This window comes from Sciurus vulgaris (genome assembly GCF_902686455.1).
Source record: "Sciurus vulgaris genome assembly, chromosome: 6".
Lineage (NCBI taxonomy): Eukaryota > Metazoa > Chordata > Mammalia > Rodentia > Sciuridae > Sciurus > Sciurus vulgaris.
Genome location: NC_136466.1, coordinates 9,275,790 through 9,290,838, shown reverse-complemented (window position 1 = coordinate 9,290,838; position 15,049 = coordinate 9,275,790). Strand labels below are relative to the sequence as shown.

General features: G+C 40.3%; 1 protein-coding gene across 6 annotated transcripts in view; it reads right to left on the bottom strand.

Annotated features, from left to right (window-relative positions):
- The window catches only part of FBXW11 (F-box and WD repeat domain containing 11), a 116,037-nt gene that overhangs the window by 39,323 nt on the left and 61,665 nt on the right, over positions 1 to 15,049 (bottom strand). For 3 of the 6 annotated variants that reach the window (XM_079145409.1, XM_079145406.1, XM_079145407.1), the window contains one exon: positions 2,389 to 2,451. The exons of the other annotated variants lie outside the window; for them this stretch is intronic. In XM_079145409.1, coding sequence (XP_079001535.1) covers positions 2,389 to 2,451 — 63 coding nt within the window. The remainder of the gene's footprint in view (positions 1 to 2,388; positions 2,452 to 15,049) is intronic. 6 annotated transcript variants of the gene reach the window in all.

Sequence of the window (15,049 nt, the reverse complement as noted above, 5' to 3'; positions counted from 1 at the left end):
ACTCCCCCACCTCTCTGATCACCTTCTCAGAAAGCAACCCAAGGTAAACCATGTATATCTGAAGAGTCCCTCATCTCACACAGCTGATTTATGGATAAACAAGAGACTCATACAACAGTATGTTTCTCATCAAACCTGTCTACATGTCTATGCGTAATATCAGTGTATCCTTTCCTTTTTATCGAAACTCTCTCACTGGGAGAGCACGAGCTTAGCATGCACAAGGCCATGGGTTCAATCCCCAGCATCAAAAAAGGAAAGGAAAAAAAAAAAAAAATACACTGCACTTGTACAATAATATCAAAAAATGATCTGACTCCCTCGACTCAATTCACAGCTACTACTGAAACTATGAGGCCTCACAACTTTCCTGTTTAAAACTAAATAATCTCAATACTTTTGTTAACATCAGCCAAGCCATCTATCACTCCTCTAACAGCTTCCTCATGTGTGATACCAAAAGGAATGACACAAGAGAATCTGGAGAAGTAAAGAGGTGGACTACCAACGTCCACTAATTCAGTTAGGAACTTATCTCAGCAGCCTCACACAGAAAGAACAAAGAGCTTTCACTACTGTATGTTCCTCACTAGACAACCCATCCCACAAAGAAGGTACCCTTTGTAAATGTCCATAGGGGTCTTTGACCTTCCTTGATAAAATCTTGTAATTTTCATGTCTTAAGTAGTTCTTATGTCCACATTTAGAGGTAAAGTCAGAAGGCACTGATCTCCCACCCAATTTATCTTCCCACCCCATTATCCAGAATTTTTCCCCCTGTAACTTGAGGGAGGGAAGATTCATTGCCACCAGGTAACACCAGGGGGCAGCATTGAACAAGGATTTTTAGATTTTGGTTGCACACATATATTCAGCAGATCTCAAAAATAGAATTCAAAAGAGGTAAAGTGAAAATTTTTTGCTGTAACTAATATCAGCAGGCATAAAGGCATAAAGGTTGCTTTGAAGCGTAATGATAGCCACCAAATTTATAACAGAAAATACTTTAATATCAAAATATTAGAAAAACTAGGGAAAAATTAGAACTAATTATAAGCAACTGGTAAAGACAAATTCTAATACATCTACAAAGAAGAGCTATAATGTAGTCACTAAAATTAAGCTCATAAAGTTAGACTATGGTAACAAGAGAACACGCTTATGAAATAAATATTAAGGACCAAAAGGCAAGCTCTAGAATTTCAAACAGCACTCTGATCACACTTATCTTGTGAGAAGGGAGCATACCAACCAAAGTAAAGGGTATATAATCAAGATGTCAGGAGCGCCTAATGCTGAGAAAGGGATACACATTTTCTTTCCCTGTTTATTTCTGTTTTTTTTTTTTTTTTTGGGGGGGGGGCGATAACTTGCCAAGATAATCGCTTTTATAACAGGTCAAATATAAAGATGGTAATAAATCGCACTTGTATACTGCTTTATAATTTGACAAGTATTTTCACACCCTTTATCTCACTGGATAAGCAGAGGGTTGTTATTTCCTGCAGAAGGGCTCCTAACCAGCCAGCCTCCCTCGAGTGTTTATGGACCATTAACCAGCTGACTGGACATCTGAAAGCTGAAGTGTTAAGAACCACTACAAACTGAAAAAATCAATAGTAAATGAAGAGGATCCTATTGCAAAATAATAAACAGGCAGGCGGGGCGGGCTTGGGGGCACGCAGGGCGCTGTCGTCACATGGCGCGCTGCCACCTTGCTGCCAGCCACCACGCAGCCCAGCGGCAGCCTCCTGGCGTGCTGTGCTTTCTTCCATTTCTTCTTAAATTTGTTGGGCACACGTTACTGTTGCTCATTTATCTACCTCTTTAGTTTCAAATCAACTGACCCAGAAAAAAAAATGTTTTATTTATTCTCTTCGGATCTATTTGCCTTTAATCGTGTCCTCACACACCATGTGGCTGAGGAACACTGTGCAGTGAAACTTACATGCCCCCCAAACCCCCACACAAAACCTGGTGCATTAGGACGAAAACTGGGAAAACCAAAAGAGAGCCAAGAAAGGAGACAGATTAAGAGGAAAAGCAAACCAACAGGAAACAGGAGAGAAGGGGGGGATTGTGGGTAAAAGGAGGGAAAAAAATCTGTGGTGCCTGGTGCCATTCTGGTGACAAAGGAGATCACCGTTTCCCATCTTGGGTCACAGATAAAACATTAAAGCTACAGTCACTTCAGAATCTTTGTGAAAACTCCCAACTCTTTTACTATTTGTAATGATACTTCCCTAAGAAATAGATGGTAAATTAGGGTGGATTCCGAAACTACCAAACTGTACAAAACAAAACAGCTTGGCTCCTGGTTTCAGTGAGGACATTAACTGAGGGAGCATCTTATCTACAGTAAGTCAATTGCTATCTTCTCATTCCTACCTGCCAAAGAGTATTTTTCTTTGGGGACTCATCTTCATTTTGATCTTCCATAACTGAAGTGTTCTAAGGGGGGAAAAACAGGTTATTTGAATCATGCCGAGTTTTGCAAATCCTAAATAACTACAAGACATAATTTTGAAAACCCAACTAAAATGGATCGACACAAATCCAAGAACTCACTGGCTTGTGGCTAACACATGCCATTTTGGGTCAAGGGAGCCATGCTCATGTTTCATAAATCAACAGAGGCTGGCCAAGAGCAAGCGTAAAGTCTCCATTTATGGAGGTTGGGCAGGCCTAGAAAACAGGCTAGCCTACAGGAGTGGCGCTCAAACAACACCTTGTCATCACTGTTATTCTTTTACTTGAGGTAAGAAACCCCAGAGATCCACAAAGTTCCCCCGTGAGTGTATAAAACATTTACTAGGATGCCTGCTATTCAGTAAGTCACCCCAACAAGCAGCAATCAGAAGTAACAAAGCCTTGGAAGTGCCCCTGCCTTTCTTCTTCTTCCCTTGATGGCCTTGTTTTTGGGGGAATAGCCTTGCAATCTCCCCTAGCAAGCATGGTGGGTGCCCCAATCTTTTCCCTAAAGAGAAGGATGCTGTTAGCCACTAACAATCTGGCTTGCCTTGGGAATGCATTATCTTTTGATTTTTGTGTTTACTGCACAAAGAGGCACTGTGTAATTATTCTTCCTGGTGACCCAGTCGCTCAATAGATGCCCATTAACTGGAGATTATATGTGATTGGATTTTCCCTTTTGAAGCTCCAGCCTAATGGCTAAATGGAACCTTAATGAGAAGGGGAAGTAGGAGTCTGCTGGAAAGGAAGAGCAGCTCATTTATGGACAGCAGTCTTTCTAAGATTCCTTTCCAAACCTAAAATCCTAAGACTGGAGTACAAAATTCAGACTATAACATTTATTCCACAGCATTATTCAAAAAGGACACCACAGCTCTGTTTAAGTTATCAATGTTTACAAGACTCTGCTATTACCTTCGGGGAATAAGCCCACCTCTCAAGTTGTCCCTATTTTTCCTGAAGTCCTAAAGTGTTGGGAAAATTCACTTGAAAACACCTAGCACAGCCAAGGGCAGGGTCGACAATGAACACTACTGCTCTCCAGGTCACACACCGGCTCCTATCAGGGCTGCAGCACAATCAAGTCGGAAAACCAAAGGCTTTACTGTAGCAAGAGGACTCAGGATCCTGATGTGGGCACTGGCTCACTGTGGGAGGGCCCCTGGGCAACACCCAGAGCCTCGAGTTGTGGGATGGAGACCACCCAGCACGTTAGCGAGCATTCAAGGAAGGACTGCCTCCTCCTGCTGCCTTTAAGACGCGCCTCAACTCTTCAAACTTCAGAGGCTCGGGCAGAATGGCCAGATGGCCGCTACCGGGAAACCCATGCTTTCACTAGAAAATCTCCTAAGCCCCACCGTGCTGAGGCATGCAGGGGAAGGCGGCCAGGAGGGAGACTGTGCACGAAGGCCATCGCAAGCGAGAGGAAGAGGGTGTGGCCCAGTGCCCAAAACGGGGCTAGCGTGTAGGCAGAATAAATAGTTCTGAATGGAAAGAAGGAGCTGGAAAAGTGGAAACGAGTTGCATTTACGACAGTCTCCCCATAACCCCTTTACTGCTATCTGAAAGGGACCTTGGGGTTGATTATGCCTGCAGGTTCCTTAGAAATGGACAAAGTAGGGATAGTGGCTATCCCTTGATGGCTTCAAAGTCACCTGGAGGGTCACCAGGTCTGAGCTGCAAGGAGAAAGCAGCATGCCTGCAGGCATGGAAGGGTATGCCCTCGGGGGACAGAGGGCAGTGAGGCTGCCCCACATGCGCATGCACCCAAGGAGGAGCTGAGGGTGCAGATGTGCTCTGGGGACACAGGAGCCAGAATTCCCCGGAGCCATTCTGATCTGAGCTGTCTTCATACTTTCTTCACCCCAAAATGCCAGAAGTCAGAAAAGTCATCTTTAATGGTGAGAAAACTTAACTCTTCTTTTCACCTGTTCCCAAGCAGTGAAATGGTGTTCACTCGCAGCTGAGAAGGAAACAGCCCCTCTAAAGGAGGAGCAACCATTCTCTCAAGGCTTGATAAGAAGACAAAGGTAGACAGCTTAATAAAATTATGTCTAATAAACCCTGCAGGGGGGAGAAATAGCCTCCCCAGCCTACCCTCAGAGTCAGATTTAAGAAATTCTGTATTGCTGATCACAAATGTCTAATTAAAGAGGATAAAAGAATAATAAAAAAAAACTTTAACAGTTTTGTTTTTTGCAATCCTGGGGACTGAACCCAGGAACGCTCTACCACTGAGCCACGTCCCAGGCTTTTTCATTTTGAGACAGTCTTACTAAGTTGCCCAGGCTGAACTTAAACTTGCAATCCTCTTGCGGCCTGCTGAATAACTGGGATGGATTACAGGTGTGTTCCGTCACACCCAGCTAAACACTGTCGTTGTAAAAACTAACTGAAAGTACATGTAGTATAGTCCAAATACGAAACACAGTCTAGCAAAAGCAATTTTTCATTTTGTCTGTGCATTTTAATTAACATTGCTGCCCCAGGCTGGTACTGGTGAGAAATCCTCACTTGCTAACCACGTACTCTAGGGAGCCCAGATGGAAAGTGCATTTCTTAAGCTGAATTCTTTATAAAACCCAACATGCACACCACTGCACACGCTTGCATGCGCGCACACACAGACACACACACACACACACACAACTTCCTGATACTATGAATTGAAACTTGTCAAGAAAGACAGAAACGAGCTAATGTTTTCATCAGTTGGACAGTTAAGTGTCCCAGCTACCAGCTCGAATTCTTCCTTCTTTGTAGCTTTTCACTAATCCCAGAATCTCTGTACATCTGCCCCCTCACAATGCCATGCCAATGGACAGATGTCCCAGGATGGTTCCGGTGACCTCACCTCCGTTTTCTTTTAGTTTGTGTTTAGGAACAACGGGCTCTGAGCAATGATATATCTTAGCCAGTAGGTGCCACCAACTAACACAGAATATATTTCCATGGAAAATTCCTTACTTAGGGAGTTATATAAGAGGAACCTATTTCCTACTTTTAAAATGCTGCAAATTCTACATTAAGTTAAAGGTCAAGAGTCACATAACTTAGTGAATGAGAGATGCGGGACTCAGGCCCAAGTCTGCTCTACCCAGAAGTCAATGTACTTTCCACACAGAAAAACACATCTCAGTATTTTACAATTGCTGTTTGCGGCCCATGAATCAACTTAATGGGCTGCAACTAGCATTTTTTAGTAAAATGAAGCAGAATCCTACCCACAAGGGCAAGCATAATACCAAAATCCCACAAAAAGTCTAAAAAGAATGGGGTGTGAGTTCAAATTAAAAAGACAGCAAGGCTGTTACTGCAAGGAGAGCAATGTGCAATCAAAACCACTGAGTAACAAAGAATTTTTTTGATCTTGAAAAAGCAAAACTTACAGAGGATAAACTGTGCTTGTAAATACTAAACAAAATTCCACAAGTACATCAAAGAAAAGGTTGGAAACATTATGTTTTTATTTTTTAAACAGTTCTGCATGTTTGATGGAATGCTGACCAAAAAAAGAGACAAAGACAGAGAGGGAAGGAGGGAGGGAGGAAGGGAGGGAGAGGCTGTAAGGGAGGGAGGGAGGAGGCTGAATGACTAAATAAGTTTCTGACCTTCCCCCCTGCCCCCTCCTTACCAGGGACTGAACCCAGGAGTGCTTAACCACTAAGCCACATCCCCATCCCTTTTTGTAAATTGGAGACAGGGTCTCCCTAAATTGCTTAGGGCCTCGCTAAGACTGGCTTTGAACTCGCAATCCTCCTGCCTCAGCCTCCCAAGCCACTGGGATGACAGGTGCGGCCCTGCGCCGTCTCCAGCTTTCCGTTCCGTTCCCTAGGAGTAGCCGCCCTCATCTGCACTCACCTTCCATGGCTTCAGCCTGGTCTGACAAGAGTAAATGGAAAATTTCAGAGAGTGAGGATACAGAGTCACGTAACTTGATTATAGTTTATTACTATAATTATTCTATTTTACTATTAGTTATTGTTAATCTCTTACGACTTCTAAGTTGTGAATCAAATTTATCACAGGTGTGTCTGTGGATATCGTGTGCGTGCACGATATGCATGGGGAACACACAGCATAGTGAGTTGGTAGTATTCCTGATTTCAGGCATCCATGGGGGTGTTGACGCATATTCCCCACGGATAATGGGAGACTACTAAACGATATTTTCAATTTTCCAAGGAACATTTTGAAAAACTGATCCTAGGTTACAAAAGAAATCTCAAAGACAGTTAGAAATCTAATGAGATTTGTTATGTTTAAGATTAAGCTAAGCAGAAAAATCTATTCCATAGATCACTACTTGCCATATACTCCCAAGGATTAAATGCACAGAAGAGAATGGCAAAAGCAAGCCAAACCCTTTTTTGTTGTTACTGTTAACTACAGCAAGACCCCTAAATCCTGACTCTCCAAACCTTACTCTTACCAACTCGCTGCTGGGAAATAAGATCATGGGAAAGTCAGAAGCATTCGTCCTGAACAAGGACAGATAAACTCGTCCAAATGGCAGCCTCTCCCCTACACCAACCTGGCCACTCGGAAAGACAGGGGTACGTGCACACACACTGACCCTGACCATTGCTAACCACATCCTCAGGGAAAACCTTTCCCTCTTCAAACAATGCTAAAACACAGAAACAAAAAAGTTGTTTTCTTTCTACAATGAAAATATAAATTACTAATAAGTCTTAAATTCATTGGAAGTTTTGCTGGAATTGCTGTTACATGGATTTTTATAATGCAGTTTTCTTCTAAACAACCTAAATTTCTAACAGATGTTTTGTTGTAACTGACACTACCTGACAGGAGGAGGTACTAAACACATCTGGAAGAATGTATAGGAGAACAATTATTCTTCCTTTTATAACCACCATTTTTAAAAGAAAGGAACGCATATTTTGCTAAATGTTAACATTTTTCTTAAAAGTTACGATAATTAAAGCAGTTTGATCCTAGCAAAGCAATAAAACAAATAAATCCCATAAACAAATTTATTTATACTCATGAAATTGTGTGTATGATAAAGTTAAAAATTCAAGCTGATGAGAAATGAATAAATCAGTAAAGAGTTTTAAGAAATAAGTTATATGCTACCTCATATCACATACCAAAATAAACTACAGATAAAAATAATCAAGTGTCACAAAATAAAATGCTAAAAACAAACCTAGAAGGATACAAATTCATCAAATACGAGAAAGGTCGCCTCAGCATGACACCAATGAAACAGACTTAGATTTGACTAGACAAAACAAATTTAAACTTCAAAATGTTCAAAATCAGCAACTTTTTAAAGATATATGTTGGGGGAAATATCACAACATATGATAAATAATTTATGTCTCGAAAAATAGAAAACCAAAATTAACATCCTCATAGGCAAATAAGTCAAAAGTTAATTGCAGATATTTAAAAAAATAGATTCAAAAGGACAATAAAAATGAACATGAACAGTATTCAAAAAAAAGCAATGTTTCACCTATCAAATTAGCAATTTCTGTTCATCCTATAGGAAGTGGGTTCTCTAGTAGGGCTACAAACTTATTTCTCAGAAACTATCTTACTAATCTCTATAAAGAATATCACACAACACTGAACATAAATGTAACACAACAACTTATCCTAAGGAATTACAGACCTATACAAACTGTACACACAGCAATTTGGGAAACATAAACAATGTAAAATGCCCAACAATAGGGTATCCTTTAAAAATATGGTACAGAGAGTGCAGAGGATTTTTAAGGCGGTGAAGCACCTTGAGAGATACTGTAATGATGGGCGCACATCATTACTCAGTCCTCACACAATGAACACCACCAAGAATGAACCCCAATGTGAACTATGGACTTTCGTGAGACGCAAGTCAGTGTAGGTTCCAATGTCACAAAGGTTTTCAGGTAGGGCTGAGAATATGAATATATGGGAGGAGGGATCTCTAACTTTTCATTCTGTGAACTAAAACTGCTCTTTAAAAATCTATAGAAATAAACAAAAATATGGTACACACACAGGAGAAAACATCACTTTGGGGCTAGGGACTGAGTGCAGGGCCTCCCCTGAGCCTCACCCCAAGCTCTCTAACTTGGGTGCTTTTCTTGAAAATTTTTTTTAAATTTTATTTTCAAACTACAATAGTAAAAAGCAAAACTCTCAAGGGTAACTAGTACAAATATTAACATACACTGCTGATGCCCCACACATCTCCCTCATGTTATCTCCCAGTCATTAATCCCTAAAGGTGTCACTAGTTTTTAAAGCTTACCATAAACTCACTTTGCCTGTTTTTTTTAAAATTGTGTTAAGTACAATTAACATGAAATCTACCAGATTTTAAAATCTAACAGATTCTGAACTGTACAATACAGTATTGTCATCTATGGGCACAACTTTATATAACAAATCTCTATTAAATCAACAGGTACAAAATTCAGATTTTACACCTGCTCACTGGGAACCTGGCTTTGTCGCCTCCTCTCCGCTCCTTACAGCCACCATGCTGTTCTTGGCTTTCATGATTCTAACTACTTGGGACACCTTTCACATAAGGGAAATCATGCAGTGTTTTTCAGCCTACAACTGACTTATTTCACCACATTGTCCTCAAGCGTCATCCAAGCTGTGCCACAATGCAGAATATTCCATTTTGTGTATATGCCAGTTTTTATGAGCCACTCATCTGTCACTGGATATTTAAGTTGTTTGCACACATGTCTTTTGTGAATAATGCTGCAGTGAATATGGAAGTCCTGATATCCCTTCAAGATCTGCTTTCAATTTTTGTGGATAATTGGAAGTGCTGGACCTACTTCTGACTCCAATTCTATTTTTAATTTTTAAGGCACTTCCATGCATGTTCTCATAGTTCTTCACCATTCTACATTCCCAAGTGTCTGAAGGCTCCAATTTCTCCACAACTGGCCAACACGTCTTGTCTAATGAGTGAGGTGGAACCTCACTGTGGTTTCGATTTGCTTTCCCTGATGATCAGTAATGATACCATTTGCCTGTTTTTGAACTTCATATCAACTCTTTTGGGTCTGGCTTCATTTGCTTAACATGTCTTTTTGAGATTTAAATAGACTTGTAGTCAATTCTCCTTTACGGATGTATGCTATTTCAAAAATTATTTGTTGCAGGGGGCAGATCACAGCGACAGAGCTCCTGCCTAGCATGCATGAGGACCGGGATTTGATCCCCAGAAACACAAGCACGAACGTTTCTCATTCGACGGTTGAAGACGGTGAGTCACTTCCACTTTGAGCATTTAAAATTAATTCTGCCACATCTTTTTGTATACAACCATGCAATTCTGTCAGGCTGTCAACACAGTATATGCTGACACTTTTCCAAAGAGCTCTATTCCATAATCACTCCCACCAGTGTGTAAGAGAGTTTCAGCTGATCCTCCACAGGTGTGAACTTATTTTTTGGTTTTTATTTTTAATTATAATTTTCTGGTTAGGTGTATAGTAGTATCTCTGTGGTTTGCATTCCTAAAAACTAATGATTTTGAGTACCTGTTGGTAAAATTACTAGCCAGTTTGGACACTGAAGTTTCTAACCAATTTTTTTGACTTTTTATTTTATTAACCAGTTTTTAGAGGATTTTTGTTTTGTTTCTGACTTCAAGAAATCCTTCATATAGTTGAGAATGGAGTTTTTTTGGGGGGACCAGGAATTGAACCCAGGGGTGCTTAACCACTGAGCCACACCCCCAGCCCACTGTATTTCTCTGTTTTTTACTTTCTCTTTTCAGACAGGGTTGTTGCTGAGACTGGCCTTGACCTTCCCATCCTCCTACCCCAGTTGAGTCGTGGACCTCTTTTTCAAGTATATTTACTACAAAGGACTTCTCCCAACATGTGGCTTAACTTTTCATTCTCTTAATAGTGACTTTTGATAAACAGAAGTGACTGATTTTTATTGTTTTATTTATCAGTTGCTTCCTTATTGTGTTTTCTGGGTCTTGCTCAAGAAATCTTTCTTCTAAGAACACAAAGATATTCTCCCATGTAATAGTCTAGCTGCTTATTTTATCTTGCAATTTCCATCTAAAATTCATCTATACTGATTTTTATGTAAAGTGGGAGTCAGGATTCATATTTTTATATTTTAAGTTCATTCAAAGTGGAAGGTTACAATCCACTATGATTCACAATATCAATTTAAAAGATCTACCAGCATTTTTTTTTTTTAAACTGAAAAAGGGGCTGAGGGCTCAGTGGTAGAGTGCTTGCCTAGCACATGTGGCACTCGGCTTGATCCCCAGCACCATGTGAAAGAAATAAACAAAATAAAGCTATTATGTCCATCTACAACTAAAAATATTTTTAAAAACTGAAAAAGAATAGAACAGAGTATATCCCTATTTCAACTATAAGATAATATTTTCTCATATTTTAACATTTCTGAAATAAGATATTTCTTACAATGGCATCTAACAATTAAAAAGGGCAGTGCTTTTCATGAATGGATACGTATGCATAACATAACATATACACGTAAAAATAAATCAATGTACATAAATAAACCGTATGCTCACGTAAACTTTCATTTTCTGAAAACCCCTGGTTAAGGTATTAGAAAATGAACCCCACAATGCAGAAACTGTCTTTGCAGTTGTCTTTCAGTTTTGTAATTCTATCAAAAAATTACGTTCGCACTTTTCTATTTTTTCACAATTTGTTTATAACAAAAAGGCTTGCCCCTGTTTAGTGTTCTGGGGGGAAAACAGTATCTGGCCAGCGTTTCGGATGGGTTGTTGATATGGTGCTTTATTCACAGTAACCTATGCCAGCAGCACCACGGGTTTCCCAGTCATGTACAATGCTATTTTCTGGTTAAGAAAGCATATTTTTAACATATGTGAAATAAGCACATGAAAAAAAATGGTATAAACACACAATCGTCCCTCAGTATCCACATGGGACTGTTTTTAGGACCTCCCTCAGCTGTCCACATCCAAGTGTGCTCAAGACCCTTACTTGAAAGATGCAGCACTGGCAGGGAACCCCCTCCCTCCGCACACCCTCCAGACGACTCCCCACCCCACTGCAATGCAAATGCTATGTGAGTAGATATCGTACTGCTTAGGGACTAGCACAGAGGAAAGGTCTGTGCGTGCTCAGTACAGATAGAATTCCTTTATTAACTTCAGTATTTTCCATTTGAGGTGGACTGAGTCTGTGGATGCAGGCAGAGGGTCACCTTTATGTAAAACACTGTGAAAGCCTGACTCAGCTACTCAAACGTTAGAGAAGCACTGTTTCAGGAAAACAATGACAGTTGTTTAGACAGGAAAATGTCTAAGCTTTACTCAAGGGGGAAAAAGCAAGCAGTACGATCCCATCTTTACAAACGGAACCTAATTTTTAAGTACATATTTAAGAAAGCAACTGTGTTACAACACTCACAATATTATCCAGGCTTTCTTTCTGTTTACATACCCTATCTAAATTTTCCTTAGGGCAGACATTTCTATTTTTAATAACAAGGAAAAGTGATTTTTCGAATTAAACTTGATTTCTTCCTGTTCTCAGTGGTGTGGTACAGGGGTTCATAATCGTGTGATCTGCTGTATCTGTGCATGCACACAATAACTATTAAATTTGGCCAATATCATTCCCTAGTATTTCTCCTTCCCCTCCCCCTAGCCCCTTCATCACGTTAAACTTTAAAAAGTAAAAAATTCACACCAAAACCCCACAGAGAGACATCACTCTAGCCTCGGGAAACAGAAACTAGTTACGGAAAGTTCCACTCAGGTGCAGTAATGCTGCCTGTCATCTGATGTCTTCATGCCTGTGTCCTCCTAAATAAAACTGAGGTGGATGGAGGTGGAAAAAGGGACTTGCCGGCAGCCTTTTCTAGAGGAAAAAAAAGAAAGCTACTGGCAGCACTCAGGGGTGCCCTCTGCAGCTGAAACACTTAGGATCTCTGGGGACAAGTACAATAAATACTTGATGATCAGTGTTTCAGCTAGTTATGATCCTCATATTAACTATAGTGACAAAAACAGTAATTTTGTTTCTCTGTACTCTTTTCCTATAGTTTTCAGATTATTTACAATGAGCAAGGATTCAAAAATCTAGGAGACAAAAACCATGCAAACCATTCAAAACAGTGTCTACTTTCAGACAGGCAGTGACCCTTCTCTCCCACACAGTATTGGGTTACCCAGATAAAGGAAGACTCATTAATTATTTGAATGTTTAAAATGATCTGAAAGAAGGGCAGAGAGGAGTGTGCTGGAGTCCCCTGAGAAGGCAGACCAGGGCAGAGCGCACGCAGCCTGCTTTCGGGGCTTCACTCCGAGGTCAGCTTTAAAAGTGAAACCTGAAGAACTCCATGTTCACTACAAGGGGGTGGAGGATTAGAAGCCTAACAGAAAAATGGCCAAAAGACCCTTGGTCATCAAGAATGGTGACATGGAAAAGTCTGTCTGTTGAAGTACAAAGAAGAGGACTGTGGAGCCAGGCGTTCCCAGACAAGTCCTGAGCCCAACAATTGCAAGCTGTGGCTCTGGGCAGGGTACTGGCCTGTTCTCTCTTGGGTTCATTTTCCTCCTGTTATCAAATAGGGATAACCCTGCCTATGGTGTTGGAATAGAAATAACATGCAAAGCACACACAATATAACATAGCTTACCAAGGAAAATAACAAAACAGAAAAATATTTTCATCCTTTTGCTTCCACTATAGGTCATTTTAAAATATGAAATCCCCTATTAATGACGTCAGCCAAAGCCAGAGAAATGCCATGCCACCACTTTTCATATTATTGTGTTTGAGTACAACTTGGCAGACTCATCTATGCATCAACCATAAAACCTACCCAAGGAATTACAAATTACACTATAATAAATTATATTTATAATCATAGCAGCATCACTTATTAAGTACCTGTTAGGTTATATCATTTGATAAAAACTAGGAAAAGAAAACTAAACCCACCTACAGCTTAACTTAAACACCAAGAGATAATGAATTCAACACAACACCAAACACCCAGCAGGCTCCACCCTTCAACACCTCCCTCCACAAAAACAACAAAAAATGAACAGATTCTAAAATTCATATGGAAAATAAGAGTCAAAGCAATGGGAAAGAACCAAGCCAAACAATCTACATTATAAGATCTCGAGTACTACTATACAGCTATAGAGACTAAGCCAGGCAAGCAGCTGGAGACAAACTTCAATAGAAAATGGCTTCCAAACTCAGGTCAGGTCTGCACGACCCAACACCAAGTGCCCATTATCTTCTTATCATATTGTACGCCCTGCCACCAACCCCACACCTCCCTCCCTCCCTCTCCCTGACACACACACACACACCACCACCACCACCACCACCACTACCACCACCAGTTCTAGTTACATTAACCATCTAAATGTAAGTTAAAACAATCAAACAATTATTAGAAGAAACCACAAAACACTGTCATGACCTTGGAATGGGCAGTTTTCTTAATATAAACAACTGCTAAGCATCAAGATAAGTTTGAATATGTGGACTATTAAATCAAAACCACTCCTATTCATTGAAAGCACAGTTAAAGAGAGTGAAAAGACAGCCATATATGGGGCAATAAAAATTTCGTAAAACTGACAAGTGCTGGTTCATCATTGTAATGCATACATGAAACAGGTGAACTTGTGACATGCAAAATACGCCTCAATTTTTTTAAAAAAGAATCAAGTTTAAAACAAAAAAGGAACACACTGCGTAAGGAAAGGTCGAGAACACATCCAGAATATTCTTTTTTAAAAACTCACTTCAAATCAAGGAAAAATCCATCACACATATGCAGATTTTAAAAAATGGACAAGAGACTTACAGAGGCATTTTACACACACACACACACGCACGCACGCACACACAAATATATATATATTTGGGTTTTTTTGTGGTCCTGGGGATCGAACCCAGGGCCTTGTGCTTGTAAGGCAAGCACTCTAGCAACTGAGCTATCTCCCCAGTCCCAAGAAACAAATAATTTTTAAAAAGAAAAATCAATAAAAATACCGCCACCCAAGGATAACAACTACACCATTTTGGTACACAGATTGAAGACTGCAGACGTACGCAGCTGAAAACTGTTAGAATGTGCTTGCTCTTCAGTAACTGCTTTTTCCTGTTTTTCTGTGTATCAAGCCCATGGCTCCCTGTCACTATAGATCTACATTTTTTAGTGGCAGTTTACTTCATCCCATAATTTGCTTAATCAACATAGCTAGTAAAAGCAATACATTTTTTATTATTAAACACAACCCCACAATGAACGCTAATGTCTACAATTCCCTCTTATTCAAATTCCGAGAAACCCAAAAAATCCAAGCGAATGTGAATTTAATAAATGGATAGGTGAACTGATTTAATTTCCTTCGGCTAATCACATCTTTCCATCAGAACAACGTTCGCATTGCAAGGTACTGGACTCAGCGGTCACCTCGCATTCCCTGAGCTATCTGACCGGGCCCGGGCAGCCCCTTCCTGCTGTCCTTCCCTCCAAGCCCCAGGCTCCCCTGCCCTGGGTCTGAGCTCCACTGTGAGAAATGCTAACGTGC